The sequence below is a fragment of the Dryobates pubescens genome, chromosome 21 (assembly GCF_014839835.1).
Source record: "Dryobates pubescens isolate bDryPub1 chromosome 21, bDryPub1.pri, whole genome shotgun sequence".
NCBI lineage: Eukaryota > Metazoa > Chordata > Aves > Piciformes > Picidae > Dryobates > Dryobates pubescens.
This window is the reverse complement of record NC_071632.1, coordinates 18,275,954-18,297,694: the sequence shown is the minus strand read 5'-3', so window position 1 is coordinate 18,297,694 and position 21,741 is coordinate 18,275,954. Positions and strand designations below refer to the sequence as shown.

Below are 21,741 nucleotides of genomic sequence, written 5' to 3'. Positions count from 1 at the left end.
CAGCTTGCTGTTTGTGTCCTAACTCACCTGAAACGACACAGGATAACCATGGCAGTGGTGAGGGAAACAAGAGAAGTGCTGTATCCCACTGTGTACAGAGCCTTCACAGAAAGATAGTAGTAATCCTTGAGAGGCAAACACACACACAGTTAAACATTTCATCTATGGTCACATCTTCCTTACCCTGTCAGCGTGCAGGGGGAATCACAGGCAGGATTTGTTTCTTGAACCCAAGCCTGGTTGTTTTCTCCTCTTGGTTCCCCTGAGATCTCACTGTATATTAGGGAACTGCTCTGTGTCTGACATGCTCCCGAGTCTGCACACTGTGAGGTTTATTTGTCCATGAGCTAGCAAAGGCTGTCTATATTTCTTTGACCACTGTGCATGTGTAGAAAGGAGTTGGGTAAGGCATTCCTTAGTCAACAGGGGAAGAATTGGGGGCTAACCTGTGCTTCTAGAAGTTCTAAGATGTATCAACAGTAATATAATCTAATAATATTCTGGGAACATTCAGTGCCAGGCTAGGAAGGATTTAAATCTTGATCTCGCTTGTCACATTTTTATGCCCATAAATACCTGATTGCTTCATTCTAATCACCATCAAATCAGAACATGACCAGAGGCTGGACAAACAGCAGCCTTCTGTTCCCCCCCTTCATTTGTTTTTAATTATAACGTTAATTCCCACCTGGTTATCAGACTCTGTTTCATTTTCATCGAAGCCGCAGGCGTCATAATAATGAGGAAAAGGCTCAGACCAGCCATCTTCAGTGCAGTTTCTGCTGATGTCCCCTATGCAAAGCACAGCTGGGAATGTGACACTGCTGAAGCAAAGCCCAGGACATACCACAACACTCCCTGGTACATGACCAAAGAAAACCCCACGGTGCTACTGGGAGTGCTGTGTTTCTTGCTATCCATAGCCATTATTTGACCGTGGTGAGGAAGTTCTACTGTAGCGAGATAACTTATATCCCACTCACTTAGCTTCAGGTCTAGGCTCTAATCTGAGAGTGACTTTCTGAGAAGGATCTGTAGGAGAGCAAAGACAGAGTGGAAAGCTCTTCCCCTTCTCTGTCCCTTCAGCATACATCTCCAGTTGACCACATGTGGCTTTGGACGACAATTTCAAACCTGTTTCTGATGTCCTTTTCCAGTTCTGGTTTCTAACCTTACTCTGAAGCAAGTGTTTACATGGAGGCTCAAAAATGACTCAGATAAACACTTCACTCTCTTTTCCTCTGTTTTCACCCTAATTGTTTGGCTGATCTCATATAAAGACTATCTCCTCAATGGCTTGCTCTGACTCAGTTAAAAGGCTTAAAGCCGTACTGAGAAGCACAAGCTGGGGGTAGAAGAGACATAATGTCTCTTGACACTTGCTTTGTTACTGAGGCTGCCTACAGTAGGATGGTCCTCATGGTGCTCTTTTTAAGCATCATTGTTCTTTTCAGAGCTCAGTGACCTGGTTGAAAGACTGGAGCTGGGCTGCTGGCTGCACTTACTCCTCTACAAAACAACAGAACAGTTTCCATTCACCTCTCTGTCTATTATAGCTTTAGGAATTTGAGCTGTACCTTAACCAAAACTGATGGAAATTTCCAAGGTTTTCTTTTGTTGCTTGTTTCATTTTTTTCCCCCCCCCCCCCTTTCATTAAGGTCGTGCTGCTTTGCATTCCTAGAGCAGTTTAGTCAAGTAGCTCATAACACTGGCAGTGACCTTATTTTGAGAGAACTTGTTTTCTATCCATGCAGCAGAATATATCTCTTTAATCACAGCACTCATTTAAGGACATTGCATTACTTGGCAGATTTTGGTAAATTACCCTTGCACATTCATTCCTTGTTTTCTGGGGAAAATAACCACTGAATCGTGGTGTTGACTTTCCTTTACACCATTTAGGAATTACTGTGAAGCAGGTAGCTTAGAATTTATAACAACATGCTTGCTAGGTTGCAAGGCTCAATAGTGGAGGAATACATATTCATAATACTGCTAACAGTAATGCACCAGAAAATGTGTCACCAGAATTAAAACTGATCAAGGGGCAAAAAAAATATACCTAAATGTCAGGAGAAAAATCTTGAAGCATTCTTTTCAACAGAGTTAAAATGAAAAGAGATTCTCTTTCTTACCTAGAGGAGACTGGGCTGTGCTTTCCAGCAGGTCATAATCACCTATAAGAGTGGAAATTTGGTATGAAACTGCTTTGATTGTGTTTACTATTGGGGCCCAAACAGGCCTCTGTGGAAATTAGTGAATAGAATCCAATTGTTTTTTATTTGTTTGGATCAGGCCCAAAGGCAATAAATAGTTGATGCTGTCTTTTCAGGAAGTAAACACGGCTTTACTTGTGAGTTTAAATCAAAACTGAAGCTATAAAATTAAGAAAGTGCTGTTGTGAGCAGTGAGCACCCAGCTAAGAACACATGCAAACAACCAGGACCAATTTGGTTGTAAAAATGTTTAAAGTCAGATGGGGCACCTTTAGAAATTTGCATTTCTGATCCATAGATATTTAAAGTGTGGTCAGTTTTCACAGAATTTGTGAAAGATCATTTCCATCCAGCAGTGGGAAAAAGTAATCATTAATTGGCTTTAGGTTCAATTTTGTGGCTTCAGAATCATAGAATCAATAAGGTTGGAAAAGACCTCAGAGATCAGAGAGATTGGCCATTGGAATGTGCTGCCCAGGGAAGTGGTGTAGTCAGCATCACTGGAGGTGTTTAAGAAGAGCCTGGATGGGGTGCTTGGTGCCATGGTTTAGTTGATTAGATGGTGTTGGGTGATAGGTTGGACTTGATGATCTCAAAGGTCTCTTCCAACCTGGTTAATTCTATTCTATTCTATCATCAAGTCCAGCTTATCACCCAACACCTCATGACTAAGCAAGCCATGGCTTCAAGTACCACATCCAATCCCCTCTGGAACACCTCTATAGACAGTGACTCCACCACCTCCCTGGGCAGCACATTCCAATAGCAAATTGCTCTTTCTGTGAAGAACTTTCTCCTCACCTCCAGCCTAAACTTCCCCTGGCACAGCTTGAGACTGTGTCCTCTTGTTCTGGTGCTAGTTGCCTGGGAGAAGAGACCAACCCCCACCTGGCTACAACCTCCCTTCAGGTAGCTGTAGAGTTAGATCACACTAATTTCTCAAAACTTAACAGATCTTTACTCTTTATCTGAATGTTACCACAAACTACTTATATTCCTTATCATGCTTGTGATCAGGCAACTTTTCAATCATCTTTTATTTTCACATGCTCTGCACATCGTTCTTGAGACCACAGGAGCTACTCAGCACAACTGCTTCTTACCTGCATGGGTTTGCCCCAAGTTATCGACTTCCCAACCTGCAATTAGAAGAACAAGAATAATTAGTTTGATTCTGATAACAGCTTACAATTTGCTGTTGACAATACTTGGCTTCCCATGAGAGGGGTGGATGTAGCACAGCCCAGATAAGGACTGCAATAAATTATTAATTTTTTAATCCCTTTTTCAAGATTATGACTGGAAAGGGTTTTGTTTTTATCAGAGGATGATCGATTTCACTGTACTGCTAAATCTCTGCTCATCATGTTGTTCCATCAAATTCTAGGAAGGATATGAACAAGAGATGAGATTTGGGGTTTTTTTTTCTGGGTTAGATCTATTTGATGGTGGTTTTGTTGTAGAGGTTTTAGTGTTTGGGGTGGGATGGGGTGGGGTTTAGTTTTTTGGGGTGGGATGGGATGTGGTTTTTTTGTTGGTTTTGTTTTTATTGTGGTGTGTTTAGAATCATAGAATCAATGAGGTTGGAAAAGACTCAGAGATCATCAAGTCCAACCTATCACCCAACACCTCATGACTAACCAAACCATGGCTTCAAGTGCCAGGTCCAATCCCTTTTTGAACACCTCCAGGGATGGTGACTCCACCACCTCCCTGGGCAGCACATTCCAACTTTCTCCTCACGTCCAGCCTAACCTTCCCCTGGCACAGCTTGAGACTGTGTCCTCTTGTTCTGGTGCTGGTTGCCTGGGAGAAGAGACCAACCCCCACCTGGTAGTTGTAGAGAGCAACTACTACAAGAGTGGGGTGGGGTTTTTTTGGGGGGGTTGTGCTTTTTTGTCATTGTTTGTCCTTTTTTGGGATTTTTTTTTAGAAGGAAGGGAGGGTTCTGAAGCATGAAATACCTCACCTATTTCCAAAATATTGTGCCAGAATCCATCCTGATTTCTGTACTAAAATTACAAAGTGTTACTGTGGGAGATCATAAACATTTGGGTTTGTATTACAAATGTTCATTTTTCCTTTCTTTTGTCCTTCCCAAATAAAACATTGAGATTGCCTCTAACCAATTTCTCACCCATCTTACTAAATAACCTGAATTACCCTGAAATCAGGCTTTCCCAAGTCAGTGGATTTTGGCTCAAGCTGTGTTGTGGGATGCTTGAAGTGAAGCTGCTTTAAGCCACCGAGTGGTGCTGCTGTATCGTGCACACAAAGGGCCTAACAAAGCTGTCAGTAAATAGCTCTGCCAGCTGCCCACCCACCAAGGTAAAAAGGTTTCCAGCTTTCTGTGTTCACTAGAGCAGCTTAAATGTTTACATTTGATTAGTTCTGTATCCTTCTATGGGAGAGGAGAAAGGCATATAAGGAATCAAAATATTAAAGGGAGCATAACATAGAAACTCATTTTCCAGGATTTTACTTCAAGGACTACATCCTTGAAACCACCCTGGTTTCACTGGGACAGGAGCAGAGGCCACCCATGGTCTGCAGGCTATTAGCAGTTTGGAGTCAGCCAAGGCAGAAGACCTCAGTTGGCTGCAGGTGTATTCCAGACCTCAAATGTTCCACTCAGCAAGAAGGGGAAAGTTTGTGAGGATTAGAGACCTCCTGCCTGGGCTCCTCCTGATGCTGCTTCTAGCCGTCCCTGGAAGCACACAACTGATCCTCTACTCCCAAGGACTTCTTTCCTGTTTATGGTGACTATCATGTACTTGCTGGGCCGAGTATAACTTTGTATGCTTTCTATTGGCATTGGGGTTTATTCCATTTTTGATTATTTTATTTCTATTATTTATGTTATTATCTTGGCATTATTAAATCCATTTATCATTTCCACCCACAGATCTCCTCACCTTCACCCAACCCCTCTTCCCAGATGGATTGGGATCACTGGGTGATAAAGCAACTGGTATAGCTTAGTCCTGGAGGTGGGCTAAGCGTAGAAAATGACTGATACCTGTGCTCCTCACATGTAGCTAAATATCAGCACAGCCCAAGCTTTGGGAGGGTGGAGCAAACAGTGTCTTAAAGAGTGTCTTAGCACATCATTTATTAAATCAGTAATTGCTCACGTTAATCAATAAGCTCCAGAGGAAGTTAATGTTATCCTTGACAAAGGATAGTTTATCCAGTGTATTGACAGAAAGTCTTACTCACTATTTGACCAGGCTGAACAGGTAAGTGAGGAGTAAAGCAAATCTTTTACTAGTGCTTTAATTGCCATTATTAATTAGGTGCTATTTGCAGTACTGCTACAGACCTTAGAGAAGATCCAGCAGAATGCTGAATTGTCAGTTCCAAAGACCAAACAGGGAAATGAAGCACAGAAAACATTGCCTGTTTGCATTTTCTACATGAAGAGGTAAAAGATAGGAAAGAGAAAAGACAAAACAAAACAAGCCAGAAGGCTTGCAGAGGTCTTCCCATAGAGCTAGAGGCAGAGATCCAATCTTTCATGCCCTTTATTTGCATGTTTATCAGGCTTTCTTCTTTGGTTTTCATTTACCGAGCCCCAGAAAACACAACCACCTCCTCACTATCCTCCAGCTGATGAGAAATTTGAAGCAAGCAATTGTTGCTTCTGATTTAAAGTGAGCAGGGTTGGCAAAGCTAAAGCCAAGAAACAGCCCTTCTGTGATCAGCCTCGGAGCTCAGTGCAGCCTTTTAGATCGTCTCCTGCATGCCAAATTTGTGCTGGCTGCTTTCAGTGTCAGCTGGCAGGGCAATTGCTTTATCTCCCACAGATTTGTTTATCTGAGCCAAACTTGCATTTACCCCTTTTGTTCCAGCATTTGCCCTTTATTGAGGTGGGGGGAAGAGAGGCAAGACTGAAAGGCTTCCAAAAAACCATTCCATCCTGAAATAGTTTGCCCAGACTTTTCCTTTATTCCCATTGTACCCATCTCAGTATTATGGGCTGGGGGGATGGGTTTCATAGGTAATCCTCCAAAAGGCTGGATTTAGACACTTTAGAGATCTATGTGCAAAGCTCTCACTGTTTTTATTGTATGCTAATTCAGCAAGAACAGGAGACTGGGGCAGAGAGAGGTGGTGAAGCTTTGGTCCAATCACTTGCTATCCTGCTGTCCAGCTATGTGGATAATGAGCTGGTTAGGCAGAAATTCTATTTCCCCCTCCCTGTTTTATACAGCACTGATTAGAAGCTTAAGATTTAATTTATAAATACAAAATAAAGGAAGAAGCTCTGATGCCCAGCTCCGCAGCATCCCCCACGCTGTGCCTGCTCTCTCTCTTCCCTGTTGCTGCATGCTGCTCTGATGCTCCAGCAATCTGTTCAGCTGGCTGGCAAACTGCAGTCAGGAGAAGCAGTCTACTTAGTAGCTTTTCTGGACCTTTCTGAGCTCCTCTCACACATACCACTTTCACACTCTGCCCACTGCTTCTAAAGCTCTCTGCCCAATCCTGTACTGGGCACTCGTGATCCCACACGCGCAATGCAACCATCCCAGTTCCTTCATCAGAAGTGCTGATTCTGACACTCTACTCTGGTGGGACCTTATCTGAAGTACTGTGTTCAGCTCTGGGACCTACAACACAAGGCCATCAACCTGATGGAGAGGGTCTAAAGGAGGCCACCAAGATGATCAGAGGGCTGGAGTGCCATTCCTATGAAGACAGGCTGAGAAGAATTGGGGTTGTTTAGCCCAAAGAAGAGAAGGCTCTGTGGAGACCTTATATTGCCCTTCCAGTACGTAAAGGAGACCTGCAAAAAAATCTGAGGAGGGACTGATTACAAAGGCCTGTAGCAATAGGACAAGGGGCAATGGTTTTAAATCAGAGAAGAGTAAATAGAAATTGGACATTAAGAAGAAGTTTCTACATTTGAATAAGAACTGGTACCTAAAGACATCCAAGGAACTGATTCAGTGGAGCAAATTCATCCTGTCTAATTTACACACCTGAAGTTATGCTCATCTGTCTTTAAAGTTTCCTCCCATAAAGGGCAAAGACACTGGCACTCCCAGAGGGTGACCTGCTTTAGGCATCTACCATCGGATGAGCTGAACTAGCTTCTTCGTCTTTGTTACCCAGTGGTTTGTGAAAAACATTGGGGTACAAGCTGTGATGGAAGTGATGCACAAGTCCTTTCATCCTATATCCCATACTATTTTCAGGACACATGGTTTCATGATATAGAGACAAGAAGACCCAGTGAATACCTGGAGACCACATGAGAATATCAGTGAGGTCCCGTATGGAGAGTACAAAGGCCATAGCACATAGGGCTGGCTGAGGTAGGACTGAAGTACAGGTATCATCAATAACATCTAAATTATTACTTTCTTCTTCTCTTCCTCTTTCCTATCAAAGTCTGTGAAACTAGAAGTGGACTGAGGTCACCATAGCAACTGCTAGTCATCGTCTAAATGTTATGTGTATCCTTCCTATGAGGCTGGCTGTCACAGAAGCATCTGTCAGAGTGCAAGATCCATACAAATACTACTGAAGGGTCTCTGAAGAGGGGGGAGGTCATTTTTCAGTTTTTTGTTGTTTTGTTTTTTTCATTCAAAAAGGAAACAAAGAAAATAAGAAAGGTTTTTTAATGGAGGCTATCACTTATGAAATAGGTCTCAGAGAAGAAAGCACATTAAATCACTTGCTTAAAGTTGTTGTTTGCAAGAATGAATGTGTGCCCACCACATCCAAAACCTTGCAATCAACTGGAACTCCCTTCTGAGCCACCATCCCTGGAGGTGTTTAGGAAGAGACTGGATGGAGTGCTTGGTGCCATGGTTTAGTTGATTAGATGGTCTTGGATGATAGGTTGGACTTGATCTCAAAGATCTTTTCCAACCTGGTTAATTCTATTCTATTCTATTCTATTCTATTCTATTCTATTCTATTCTATTCTATTCTATTCTATTCTATTCTATTCTATTCTATTCTATTCTATTTGAGTCAAGAGGAGAAACAAGAATAGAGCAAAGACAACTATTAAAGGTTGAAGCATCTGCCCTTGTTGCACCTACAGTGATACTTCAGTGTATTACCTTTCACTGTCCAGGTGTTCTCCAAACTACTCAGTAGCTCTCTGCACACTCCACTGCTTGCATACTTTGCAGAGAAGTGTGATCCCTTTTATTTTCCAAGGCCAAATTAGCTTTCAGATCATACTAAAAAAGGTCTTGAGCTATGTTACAACTTTCCTCTGGCCCCTGAAAGGTGTTATCTTACAAAAGACTGAGGACTTGGTCTTTAGGTGAAATGCTCTTGCTCATGTTTTATGCTTGAGTATCAGAGATACAGAAAAGTACGTCCCCATAATTTGGTGAGCAAGGCCATAAAATGTCCTTTTCCTGTAAAAAGGCATCTATGAAGCCTTAAACACTTGATTGGAAATGTAGATACAGCCACTATTCTCTGATGGCAATATTTTCCTCCCATTTCCCTCTGCATTGCAGATAGACTTTGTGATGCTGTGACCGAGCAAGCATGCTTAATTACAGGTTGTCCTCCTCAAGTTGGAAAAGCTGAAGTAATTCAATGGCTTTACTGGCTGTGGAAAGCCTAGGGATGAACACCAGCAGGAAAGTACTTGTTATCTAGTAAGCACTATTATCTTGGTTATTGGCACGAGTTATTATTTTTGTGCCTTTCCTTTTTGTCACAGTTGTTTCTAGGGCTTGCTGAACGCTAAGCAACAATAACACATGTGCAATGTGCAGACAGCTTTGATAGGTGCTCATAACCTTTTGCTGGTACATAGATGAGAATAAATCAGATAGCTATGTAGTGAACTTACTTCTGCATGCTACATAGGATATAAATAAAGTGAAGGATGAAGTTAAGGTATGCACAGAGCCCTGGTTGTTTCAAAGATTAATTAAGTGGCTCATTATTATTCCCATGACGACAGTGCTACGGGATGGGGTCATGTCTGTTTTTCAGAGACTGCTCCTTGATTCTGACGTTTTCCTTCCCTCGATTTTCATGCAGGATGTTGAAATACCCACCAGGGCTGAGATACACTTGAATAGTAATCCAGACCTTTGCATTGATCTTTTGCCTTGCCCTGCTTGACAGGCAAATGCAATTTCCAATTTTAATCTGCTGCAATGCCGACCCTAATTTCAGCAAAGAAATCCTGCATCTTCTACTTCAGTAGAAAATAAATGCAAAATCCTCCAGATACACTTAGAAGTCTCCTGATCTTTAACAATCACCTTTTCTCTCTCTATCTCTATATATACATATCAAAAAATCAATGTAGAACCCAAAGTAATAGTAACTGTAACTTGCAAATATTTTCAACTCTTTCACCTTGGGAAGACAATGACTTTAGCTGTCTTTTCACTCAGTTTGGGAGTTAGGTTCCATTTTCACAGTGGTATTTAATCAGCACTTAAGGACTTTACCAGGACTGTTTCCCCAGGAATGTCACAGAAGGGCTTTCAGTGTATGAGTATGTAGTATCTTATCCCCTCTCATTAAGTCTCCTCTTGTCATCTTACTCTGATTAGGGATAATATCTAAAGTCAGACAGGGGAAAAAAAAAAAAGCTACAGATTGCTTCCCAAATCCAATTAATCCTGCAGTCAGAAAGCCCATTTCCCACCTATGATATTGTCAGTGCAGAATATATGAGGCTTGGTGTTCTACCACAAAATACTTGAGCGTCTCCCAATGTTTTTAAAGGGATCAGTAACAGATTATTTTCAATTGTTCTTAGAGACAATAAAGGTTGTTGGCTGAGCACTGAAATCATGTAACTTCCAAAGCAGCAGCAAGCCTTTGGTTCAAAAATATGTGCACAGGATATAATTCTCTCCTTAAGTTCCATAATACCTGGATACATTTCTCATTCTGCCAGATTTTAATTAGGACTCCTTAATCCTGGCATCAACATAAGATGCAGTTTATTTCTTGGGTAAAAATGGTGTAGATGTTTTCTGTCTTGCATAGCAACCCGTGCTTTGTAGTAAAGCTTCTCTGGGTGCTGCAGGTTGTGTCCTAGAGCAGGCATTAGATAAACATTCTGAATTGCTGGAATTTGTAGGAAGAGGTAACCATATTTATTATCTGGATTTGTGAATGAAAGCATTTTCTCAATGTGGAGCATATGGCAATGCTCAGAAGCTGCCTTTTATCATTTATATTAGTTTTTCCTGCAAATCAGAGATCTAAAAATAAACTCATTTCTAATCTGGCTATTGGGTTTCTTTCAAAGGTCTGTTTGAGTAATGTGGCTTTATAGGTTCCAGAATATCTCAGCTGTGCAGGGAAAAGAAAGAAAAGCACAGGTCTGGCTTCTGTAGATTTCCACTGCCAGGCAGTATCACCTCTGACTGGAAAAAAAAAGGAACAGAAGAACAAAACAGAGAAAATATTCCAGCTGGGAGTGCAGATCACTATGTTGGGGCCATCTCTAGGTCTTGACAGGTCACACTGAAAGGCAACATCACAGTTTGACACACTTTTCCTTTTTTCTTTCATCGCAAGGATGTTTCAGAAGGCTAAGAATGATTCTAAAGTGAATGTCTCTGGAGTAAGAAGTGGAAAAGCACTGGGGAAAGCATAATATACAACAGTGGCAACTTGGAAGTTACAGACACTGATGAAAAGAAAATGCAAGGATAGCAATCAAAGAAATGAATGTTGAAGAGGAAAATAAATTAATATTTAGAAACCCCCTAAGAGAAAGCCACTGTAAATCCTTAAACTACTAGGTCAGAAGAAACTCAGGAGCTAACATGTTGTTTGGTGGTTTGTTTTTTTCTTCCATGTGATTTTGAGAAGGATCTTTCTGTCCAGTCTGTATCTGAAGTGAAGTAGAAACTCTGGTGATTTTGGAGGAGCCAGAGAGGTGAGAGGAAATTTTACAAGGAAGGGTCACCAACCACACAGCATGAGATTTAACATCAGGCATTCTGTATGATGTTGAGAGCTGTTCAAAAGTGACTGCTCAATTCAGTTGCAGTGAAGGTTAGAGCAGAGTACATTTTCAAACTGAAGCCAGCCACAGCTGGCATGTTTAATTAAATCCAAAGATAATTTTTCAACAAAGCAGCTCTCCAGATGACAGTTTAGTTGGTTAATTTTTATTCTGCAATCTCATTAATTGGTTTCTTTTCCATATTACTGCATATGGAAATCGGTCATTCAAGTCAAGGCAGCCAAATGACTTTCATAAAACAAACAATCCCCTCCAGTGACTCCATTCATCTCAAGATAAGCATTTGAGATAGGACAGAGGAAACATCCACATGTACCCATTGCCTTCCATGTACTGTGCCAGAGGTCCATGTGATCACTTCAGATTTACACATGCAATTTTTATTTATCCAGAGCCAAGTAAGGCATCTCCTTCTCTCTCTTTAACACATCATCTTGGTCTGGAGAAAAGGAGGCTCAGAGGAGACTTTATTGCTGTCTACAACTGCCTGAAGGGAGGTTGTAGGCATGTGGGGGTTGGTCTGTTCTCCCAGGCAACCAGCACCAGAACAAGAGGACACAGTCTCAAGCTGCACCAGGGGAGGTTTAGACTGGATGTTAGGAAGAAGTGCTTCACAGAAAGAGAGATTGGCTATTGGAATGTGCTGCCCAGGGAGGTGGTGGAGTCACCATCACTGGAGGCATTTAGGAAGAGACTGGATGGGGCACTTGGTGCCATGGCTTAGTTAATTAGATAGTGTTAGATGATAGGTTGGACTCGATGATCTCGAAGGTCTTTTCCAACCTGGTCAATTCAATTCAATTCAATTCAATTCAATTCAATTCAATTCAATTCAATTCTATTCTATTCTATTCTATTCTATTCTATTCTATTCTATTCTATTCTACCATATGGTTTGCCTGGTGTTGTACAAGCAGCTGCCCCTACAGGTGCTTAAGTGCTTCACAGGACAAACTTTTAAAATCTATAATTTAGAGGCATTGCTAGTGTTTGTAGAAATCATTTGTGGCCATAAAAAATGTTGCTGTATTAAGAAATATTCATAGAATTATGGAATCAATGGTTGGAAAAGACCTCAGAGACCATCAAGTCCAACCTATTACCTAATACCTAACACCTGCTGACAACTAAACCGTGGCTCCAAGGGCCACATCCAATCCTTTTTTGAACACCTCCAGGGACGGTGACTCTAGAACCTCCCTGGGCAGCACATTCCAAGGGACAATTACTCTTTCTGTGAAGACAGTTATTAATTTATTAATTATAACATTATTAATTGCCTTAATTAATAATTATTAATTAAACTATCAATTAATATTCATGTCAGTGCCTAGTCTACTTATACATTCCAGAAACATAGCAGCAGCCAGAGGAGAGGGTAACAACAATCAGGAAAATGTGATTAGCCTTGGTTTAGAATTATTTCACTTACCTAATAAACCTTTATTTAAGCAACCAGCAACATTTTTTATTTCAATTTTTCTTTTCAATTTGCTTTTTTTCCACACACACACACCCCCCCTTAAGTCCTCATTGTAACAAGTATGCTTGGCAAATTAAAATCAGCAGCAATGCTAGGGGAAATTCACACCGATTCACCCAGGAAAGTGATGCTGGTTTCCACTGGATTTCCACCTTGGGGTCACCAGTGGCATCTGTAGAGATTTCAGGCTACTCCAGATTAAATGCTTATTTGATTATCTAGTGAATTATGAATCTTGGTTTTATTCCTAGTGAGCAGATGTCCAAAAACTCCTCAAACCCAGCACTACAAGAGGTAACAGCTGTCAGTTTTATTAGTGATTCTATAAAGAGATAAAGAAGGAGGATATATGTTTACACTGGAGTGACTACTCTTTCCTTAGGGTCATATTGTGACCCTGCTACAGGTCAAATGTGAAGTACAGCATGGGAAAAGGTCTAAAAATCCTGAGGGAAAAATGATCAGAATTGATTTGGCAATCAGGCTGAATGACAAGCAGTCAGGGGAAAAAAATTGATTGCAAAGTCATGGAGAAGTGAAAAATAGAAACCCCAAAACAAAAGAAAAGCCAAACCACCACCAACAAAAGCCAAGCCAAACAGAGAAGAAAATGCACACACAAACACACACACACACACACACACACACAAAACACTCCCAAAAAAACACCCCCAAAACCTGAAATAGGGAAGAATATTTCCTCATCCATACTGGAAACAAAGCCTACTGCTTGCTGACCTGCTGGTTTTTCTGTTATCACGAAGCACGGATGGCTCAGTAAGTGCCAGTGTACCCATTGAGTCAACTCAGAACTAATATTACAGCAGTAGAGATTATGTTTAATTATACTGGCTATAATTAAAGCACATAGAATTACAGTAGTAATTATATTTTTATACCTGGTAATTTAAAGAGGGACTTATCTTTCCCAGTCCAAAAATTAGGTGCCTTGTTTAAGTGAATTGCCCTTAGTGCTTAATGCATAAAGAGAGGTATCTCCAAGGTACGATTCACCTCGTGTCTCTTGGAATAATACAAATTGTCTTCTGGAATGGTGATGTCTCACTTCTGCAGACCAAAACAAGGCATGATGTAGCTTCTGCTTCTCTCCAGGAACCTTGAATTCCCACTGAGCCTTCCTGGACTTCCCTTGACTCCCAGCATGCGATCTCCTCGCCCTGATCATCTCCTGTCTATGTCATCATGTCTTTGTTTTCCATAGGTGTGACCATAACCTGCTCTGAGCTTTAGTTCTCTAATTAAATGAGCTTGAATTTTGATGACTAGTTATCTGAGACTCAAGCACAGTTTCAAGACTCATTGATTTCAGTGAAGACCCAAGGGTACAACATCCACTTCAGCAATTAGAGTTGATGATATTCTCATGTTGTACCATCTGTGAAGGACGTTTCACACATTCCCTCCCACCCTTACACACACACACACGCAGATCTACTCACAGAAACATCCTGGTTTCTTAGAGCACTTGTTTAAACTGTATCCCAGCTCAAAATGACTGTAAAGGGTTTTTTTTGTTTGTTTCTTTGGGGGTTTTGTTTGTTTTAGTATCTATGTGAGGTTTTGCACTCATGCTGGTCATGCAACTTTACAAAACAGAGGCAAAGAGCAGAAAGAACTTTACCATCTTCAGAGATGATAAATCTGAACAGTGCAGGACACTTGACAAAGACAATTTCACCCACACTTGCAGGCTTCCAGCATGTAATGTTGTCCCACATTCCTGGGCAGCCTACAGAAGGAGGAAAAAATAACATCAATACATTGATGGTGGACATCCATTCCTTTCTTTGTGCTGTTGTTATACTTTATAGCTGTTTCTCTCTTCTATCCATGAAAATGCACTCATTTAGAACAATAAAGAGTATAATTTTCTGATAAGCTTCCTCTGCAATAAAATAATGTTCCTATGTAAGAATAGCATTAGATATGTGGTTGCATGACACAGTAATGACCCAGACTTTGCCCTCACAGAACAAGACATTTCTTAATCTCAGTTAAAGCACTCCAACATATACCAGAAGCAAGTTTTTCAATTGAGCATTAAATCTGTTGTCATTTATCCATCTTGCAGTATCTTCATGGATCAGATCTTTGATTTAAATACTATACATTTCTGTTTGCTCTAATCTTTGTCAAAGGGACAGTTTGGAATTGACCCAAGGAGCGGACTGGAAGCTGAGAACCATATTCTGCTTCATCCTACAGCCAGTATTGTGGATATGTAAGAGAAGCTGACCTCTTTCATGTTGTTTAGCTTCTTTTTAAAACTACTGGGAATAGAGATGCTCTATAATTGTGTGAACCATCATCTCAGTAGCTCATAAACCTAGAAGACTAATCCAGTATGCAAAAGAATGAAGAGCAATCTCTCAACTTTCCTACTAATGTTGAAAGAAAAAACCCTGGTGATTGACTCTCAAATGGGAATCATCTTCTGCCTCAACAGGAAAGTCAAGTCAAACTAAATTTAAATATCCCCACTATTTATACACATTTGATGTCGAGAATGAGGACATAATCTTATCAGCTGTTAAAAGCCACAAGCTCCATCATTTTCTAAGTGGTTTTCTGTTAATGTGCTCTCTCTTTGACTGCGTGCCAAGGAAAACATCTTCAGTGGAAGCAGATAAAACTTCAACATGTCATGCTTTCAGACTGGCAGAAGTACAATATAATGAGGTATGGGTGATCAAATTGTAAAAACAGTGTGGGTTTTATCAGCTCTGGTGGTAGTAGCAGATTTCCATGACTAGAGAATGAATGTTCACAGGACTAGGACTGTATTTTTTTCCCACCAGCTTCAGTGCAGGGAATCAAGCCCTGTGTTTTCTCACAAACATACAAGCCAGCTACTGCCAAGTGTGGTGGAAAGGGCAGTTCTGAGGGATAAAGTGTTTGAAGAGTTATGTCAGCATCAAGCAACACTGTTAAGATGTTACAAGGATGGCATATGCTGAGCAGCTGATAAATACTCTTTTGAATTAAAGGATGCACTGTCAGATTGCATAATTTAAATTAATAAGCATATACCATCCTGATTCTATCAGATGAAAATCCCTCAGCTTTACCAAACTCACAAAACCACAATGCTGTTGCAAAAAATTCTTATTAAATCATCACAGGAGCTAGAAAAACCCTTTACATTTCACAGTATCACAGTATCACAGTATAACCAAGGTTGGAAGAGACCCCAAGGATCATCAAGTCCAACCTGTCCCAACAGACCTCACGACTAGACCATGGCACCAAGTGCCATGTCCAATCTCCCCTTGAACACCTTCTCTTTTTTTTCCCCTTCTCTTTTCTTCTTTTCCCACTCTTACCCCAAACTGCTGCCTTTGCCAGATGAGGATTTCTTTGTATGAGCGCAGTGCTCACTAGAACATCTCCAAAAGGCTCAAAGACTGCAGTTTGAAAAGTTGTGTGATGCAGCTAGCATACTAAAGCTGGAAATCAAAATCACATTGAGCACCATTAGATTTTATTGTCTTTGCTGGCTGATATCTGTCCACGCAGTAGGAACTGTATTCACCATGGAAATCTGAAGACATACAGTAGTAAGTTTATGGTTCACTGATGTATGGCACTCTGTACAAAAGTGAAGGATATGCAAATATCCATGGTAATGAGACATTTGCTTGCAAGAGGTGTTAGAGACAATCAAAGTGGCTAATGAGATCTTCTGAGAACCACCTGCTAGCCTTGCTCACTTCGACTCAATGTGTTTGACCTGAATAGGGAAAGCTTTCTTATTTCTTATCATTACTTCAACGTCAGTTGTCTTCCAGACACTGGAATAGCAACAGCAACTGCAAACAGACCTAGAGAAATGCCAGGAAATCCTCACAAGTGCAGAAAAGAAATCACAGCCATGGAATAAATAAATATTTCATAGCCATGTGTATTAGATTTTGTTATAGCAGGTGGCTGGTTTGGTGGTAATACCATGCAGAGCTGAAAAACAGCCCCATTTAAAAAGACATTACAAAGGTCATTGTGCTGCAAAGCACTGATGTGCTGACACTGGAAGAGAGGGAGAGAGAAACAGAGAGTCAAGTAATTTGCCTTAGTTACTAAAATAGGTGGTTGATGGAGACTGGAAAAAAAAGTCACTGTCAATGAGGAGGATGCCTGATCCTGTGTGGGGAAGTTCATTGAATCAACCAATTTAGAAGAGCAAAGAAAAGGATGACAAAACATTTAAGTGGAATAAGGATCAGCATGCCTCATCCCCTATTGTAAACCATGATGCAGCCAGCAGCTCCTGCTGGGTGAAATCTGCCCACAGAACCCAATGTGACTTGAGTGTGAAACTGCACAGTGGGGTTTTTCTCTGGCACTGGTGGTATGTCTCCATTGCCATGTGACAGTGGCTAGATCTAAAGCAAGATTTTAGGCAGTACCATGGCTGAAGTTCACCAAGTTCAAGGAGTGGACCTCACTTCAAATCAGAACCTGATTGTTTTCCACCAAAATGGAGTCACTAGGTCACCAGGACTGTGTAAAACCTGTGTGGTTTCCCTCTAGGTTTCCATCCTATTTTCTCGTGGTGCTTCTAATGAAATACTCTCATCTACACTTTATTTAACTTGTCTTAACAGAATCAGAAAATCACAGAATGGTGGGGGCTGGAAAGGACCTTCAGAGAGCATCTAGTTACACCCCTAGTTTCTAGTTTCTAGTTACACCCCAAGTTTCACAGCAATGTGTCCAGGTGTGTTTTGAAATTATCCAGAGAAGACTTCACAATGTCTCTGGGCAGCCTGTTCCAGTGCTCCAGCCCCTTCAGAGTGAAGAATTTTTTCCTTATGTTCAAGAAAACTTCCTTTGCTCTTGTTCATACCTGCTGCCCCTTGTCCTATCACTGAGCTGAACCCAGCCCCATCTTCATCAATGTCATCCTTTAGATATTTATATGCATTGAGAGGATCCTCCTCTCAGTCTTCTCTTCACCAAGCTAAAGAGCCTCAGCTCTCTCAGCCCCTCCTTGTAAGAGAGATGCCTCAGTCCCCTCAGCATCTTTGTAGCCTTCTGTTGGACTTTCTCCAGAAGTTCCCTATCTCTCTTGAACTGGGCAGCTCTGAACTGGACAGAGTATTCCACATGCAGCCTCACCAGTGCAGAGCAGAGGAGGAGGGCTTTCCACAGCATCCTCCTTGGCTTTATCCTGTCCCTAGCATGCCTCCTTTGTATCCCTAATAACCTTTTGGCAAGAGAAGGTGCAAAAGCAGATGCAGGTATTTTGGGTGGCGAGGCCTTTGCTTTAATTCACTGCTCATGCATTCATTCCCCTCAATAAAGGGGGTAAGTCCAACCTGTTCATCTCTTAATGAAAACCATTCTTTTGACATTTTTTTCTTGTACTCAGCACATCATTTTCAAAAAGCATGCAGGAATTTGCAGCTTTGGGATTAGTGCATCTCTGTCAAGTGTTGCTGACCATTTGGCAGTCTCAAAACTACGGGGTGAAGGAGGAGAGGGAAATAGGGAATGGCAGGCCAATGGATGAAGGGGCTTATGGATTCATAAACATGCAAAAGGGAATGGAAAGGAACTTGCATAAAAATTGTTTGCTTGGGAAATTGGAAAAAAAAAAGTCATAAATATATAAATGTTAACTCTCTTTATTTTTCATGTATGGAAATAAAGGCTTGAGATGAAAGCCCATCCCTCTGGCTTACAGCGTTCAGCTTGATTTTCAATTCCTCTCTCCATGTATTAGTTTAAAATATCACCTTCAAGGTCAGGTTGCCTTCAGAAGAGCAATATCAAAGGAAACATAATGTTACAAGTCAGTATATTAAACAGAATTAGGTGATGTACAATAACTTTGAAAGGGCATGCTACACTTAGAGCCTTTCAGAAAGAGGGGGAACATGAGAGAGGTGCTCTCTGTTCTTTCATAAATCTAGGGAAATACCAAAATAAATAAAGGTTTAAGCAAAGCCTGGGTTTGGGGTCTAGATTCTCATAAGTAATTGACATTTCAAAGTAAAGGTGTCTTGCAGGAGCTCCTGTAGATGTTTCAAGTTAGACAGCAAACTCATAAAACTGTCAGGTTCAGCAGTCTCTTTTGAAAGTCCAGGTCATAAGAGAGCAGGAAAGGAACATCAACTGAAATTTCAGAGTAATTTATAAAAGGGGGGAAAAAGAAACCACAAAGGGGGGAAAAAATCAGTACAGGAAGACCTTCTCTGCTGGAAAAGAGAAAACTTGATCATGCACAAGGAAAAGGAAAAATTATTCCTTTCTTAAAATGTCTTATTTACAGAGCCAGCATGAAAGACTGAGTACAAGGGGAAGCTGAGCAGCAAAAAATGAAAGAGGGATTTTTTCTTTCCCAGTTCTGCTTCTGATAGATTTTAGAAATATTTGAACAAAGTCTGCATGTTCTTTCAGTGTATGGCATCCAGATCAGCTCTTACACTAAGAATTTGTCCCTCACTCCAAATTTTGCAGCAAGATGCACCTTGCACTGCCTGACACGGTATTCATTCACCTTAACTGTGTAAATAAGAGTGATACATGGAAGTCTGAGCCAAGTTCTTCTAAATGTTTCCTTTTCAGTGCAGGAAGAAAACCAGACACCTCTGGAGGACACTTCTGAAGGGTTTGCAAGATAAATTATCCTCTGGAGATGCATATTTTCTTCTACTGATTATACAAGGCACCAAGAGAAAGTCTAATCTCAGGCTTAGACCAGATGGAATTGGAGCAGAGGAATTCCACATGCACAGTCCAAGAGTCTGAGTTTAGGGCTGTATGTGGAGAAAAATGAGCTGTGTTCAAACTTCCTGGCTGTTGGTTCACCTTAATATTTTCCATTACCTTTCTCTAAATAACTGCTGCCCCTGGTATAAAGTCAGGCAACATGTGGCAGTTTCAGGCTGATGCCTAGGGGGTAATTCCAACCCACCACACAGCACTACATTATGACTGTTTAGAATCCACTGTTTATTTGATAATAACTCCCTAAACTATGATAGCATTTCCTACTGGTGTATCATTATCAGTAAATCAGGTTGTTTTTAGGGGGTGACATTTTCAGAGATCTAAGATATTCTGTGTGCAGCACTGTTTTCCAAGAACTATTAAAAATATCAATGTAATTTATGGAAGGGAACACTGGGGAAAAAATAAGCATTGGAGATATTTCACTTCTTATCTGCTGTATTAATCATAGATTATATTTAAACCTAAAATGGAAAGAAAGAGAATCAGTGGTGAGTTGTTTTTTTTTCATGAAGTGGGATGGTGAGCTTTACAGCACAACAGTAGGAAAAAATGACCTGAAGATAGCAGGTTTTAGCTCTCAAAAGATTATGTGTAGCCATGGTTTAGTTGTCATGAGGTGTTGGGTGACAGGTTGGACTTGATGATCTTTGAGGTCTCTTCCAACCTTATTGATTCTATGATTCTATGTTTTGCCTTTGTCAAACATAAGTTGTATACTTTAGATCTGGGAGCTAGTCTCTTTTACCAAGTTCAACAGAAAGGATTTCATTGGGTTTGGATGTTCAGGCGCTTTGGTTCACCTTCCAGCCACCATAGGAATGACCCACACCAGTTATGAATTGGATCCCCATCCTTTTATCTCCTGTTTTGATGGGGGAAATGGTAGATACAATACACATAAAAGTCACTGTTTAATCCCAGAGGTGCACAAATTCAACCATTTAGAACTACCATCACTGGAAGTGTTTAAAAAGAGCCTGGCTGAGGCATTTGGTGCCATGGTTTAGTTGATTAGATGGTGTTGGGTAATAGGTTGGACTCGATGATCTCATAGTTTTTTTTTTCCAGCGTGGTTAATTCTGTATTCTGTATTCCTCTCCTTAAAGAAGGTGAAAGGTTTTTCTCTGTGTCTCATGGGAAAACACACTTCAAAAGGAAAGGTTAACATCAATTTTTTTCCCTTGATCATTTACATATGCCAAAACTCCGCTTTTAAATGACAGAAGCTGTTATCTATAATTATAGAAGTACAATATTTTTTGTCTTCCTTTAAAGCTGTATAATTCTTTGCAATCACTCTAAGCTCACACTTATTGATGGTCTTGTATTCTTACCTGCCAAGAAAACCTCCAGAATCCTTTAAGTGCTGCCAACCAAGTGGCCTTAGATGAGCTCTGGGGAGTTTTAAAGGAAAACTTCCGTTTGGCAAAACCTTTAGTCCTAATTATACAGAAGAGTAAAAAGCTGATAATGTGGAAAATGGAGGGGTTGGGTTTTAAAAGAACTTCTTCTAACTATAATAAAATTGTTCATTCATCTATGAGGAAGTCACCACTTTGCTGTTTTGGAGGCAGAGAAACTCTGACATTACTCAAAAGACTGGGAGATTTTATTCCAGCGTTGCTGGAGGACAGAATGACACTTACAAGCTGCCAGAGCCTGAGCCAGTGCCAAGCTCACCAGCTGTGGATAATTTGGCATCACTCAGGACATGGGCTATGTGAGCTCATGAAGTGCTGCTGGAAGCAGCCTTGCCTGGCAGCAGCTGGAACCCCTCACATCTTTTATTGCTGGTGGCAATGAAACAACTGCCATTGTCCTACTCCACCACCATGACACTCTGACTCACTTCCCTCCCTTCTAGGGAGAAGGAGAGATCATGCACTTTTGTCTATCAACTCTATCTTCCCTTAATTCTCCAAGCTGAGAGAGAGGAGGAAAGGGAAGATGTTCTACCAGTGTCTGGAAGGCTTTACATATGTCAAAGTGCTACATATCTTCATCATTAAGTGTCTGTGATCAAAGTTATTTCATAGAATCATAGAACCAAAAAGGTTGGAAGAGACCTCAACAACCATCAAGTCCAACCTGCCACCACAGATCTCATGACTACTAAACCATGGCACCAAGTGCCACATTCAGTCCCCTCTTGAACACCACCAGGGATGGTGACTCCACCACCTCCCTGGGCAGCATATTACAATGGCTAACAACTCTCTCTGTGAAGAACTTTCTCCTCACCTCCAGCCTAAACTTCCCTTGGCACAATGTGAGTCTGTGTGCTCTTGTTCTGGTGCTGGTTGCCTGG

At 41.0% G+C, this 21,741-nt stretch overlaps 1 protein-coding gene across 1 annotated transcript in view; it reads right to left on the bottom strand.

Moving 5' to 3' along the window:
- The window catches only part of ADCYAP1R1 (ADCYAP receptor type I), a 126,479-nt gene that overhangs the window by 36,397 nt on the left and 68,341 nt on the right, over window positions 1-21,741 (bottom strand). The window contains exons 4-8 of the mRNA XM_054171340.1: window positions 14,320-14,427; window positions 3,321-3,356; window positions 2,137-2,178; window positions 689-792; window positions 28-125 (exon numbers count right to left, since the gene is read on the bottom strand). Coding sequence (XP_054027315.1) covers window positions 28-125; window positions 689-792; window positions 2,137-2,178; window positions 3,321-3,356; window positions 14,320-14,427 — 388 coding nt within the window. The remainder of the gene's footprint in view (window positions 1-27; window positions 126-688; window positions 793-2,136; window positions 2,179-3,320; window positions 3,357-14,319; window positions 14,428-21,741) is intronic.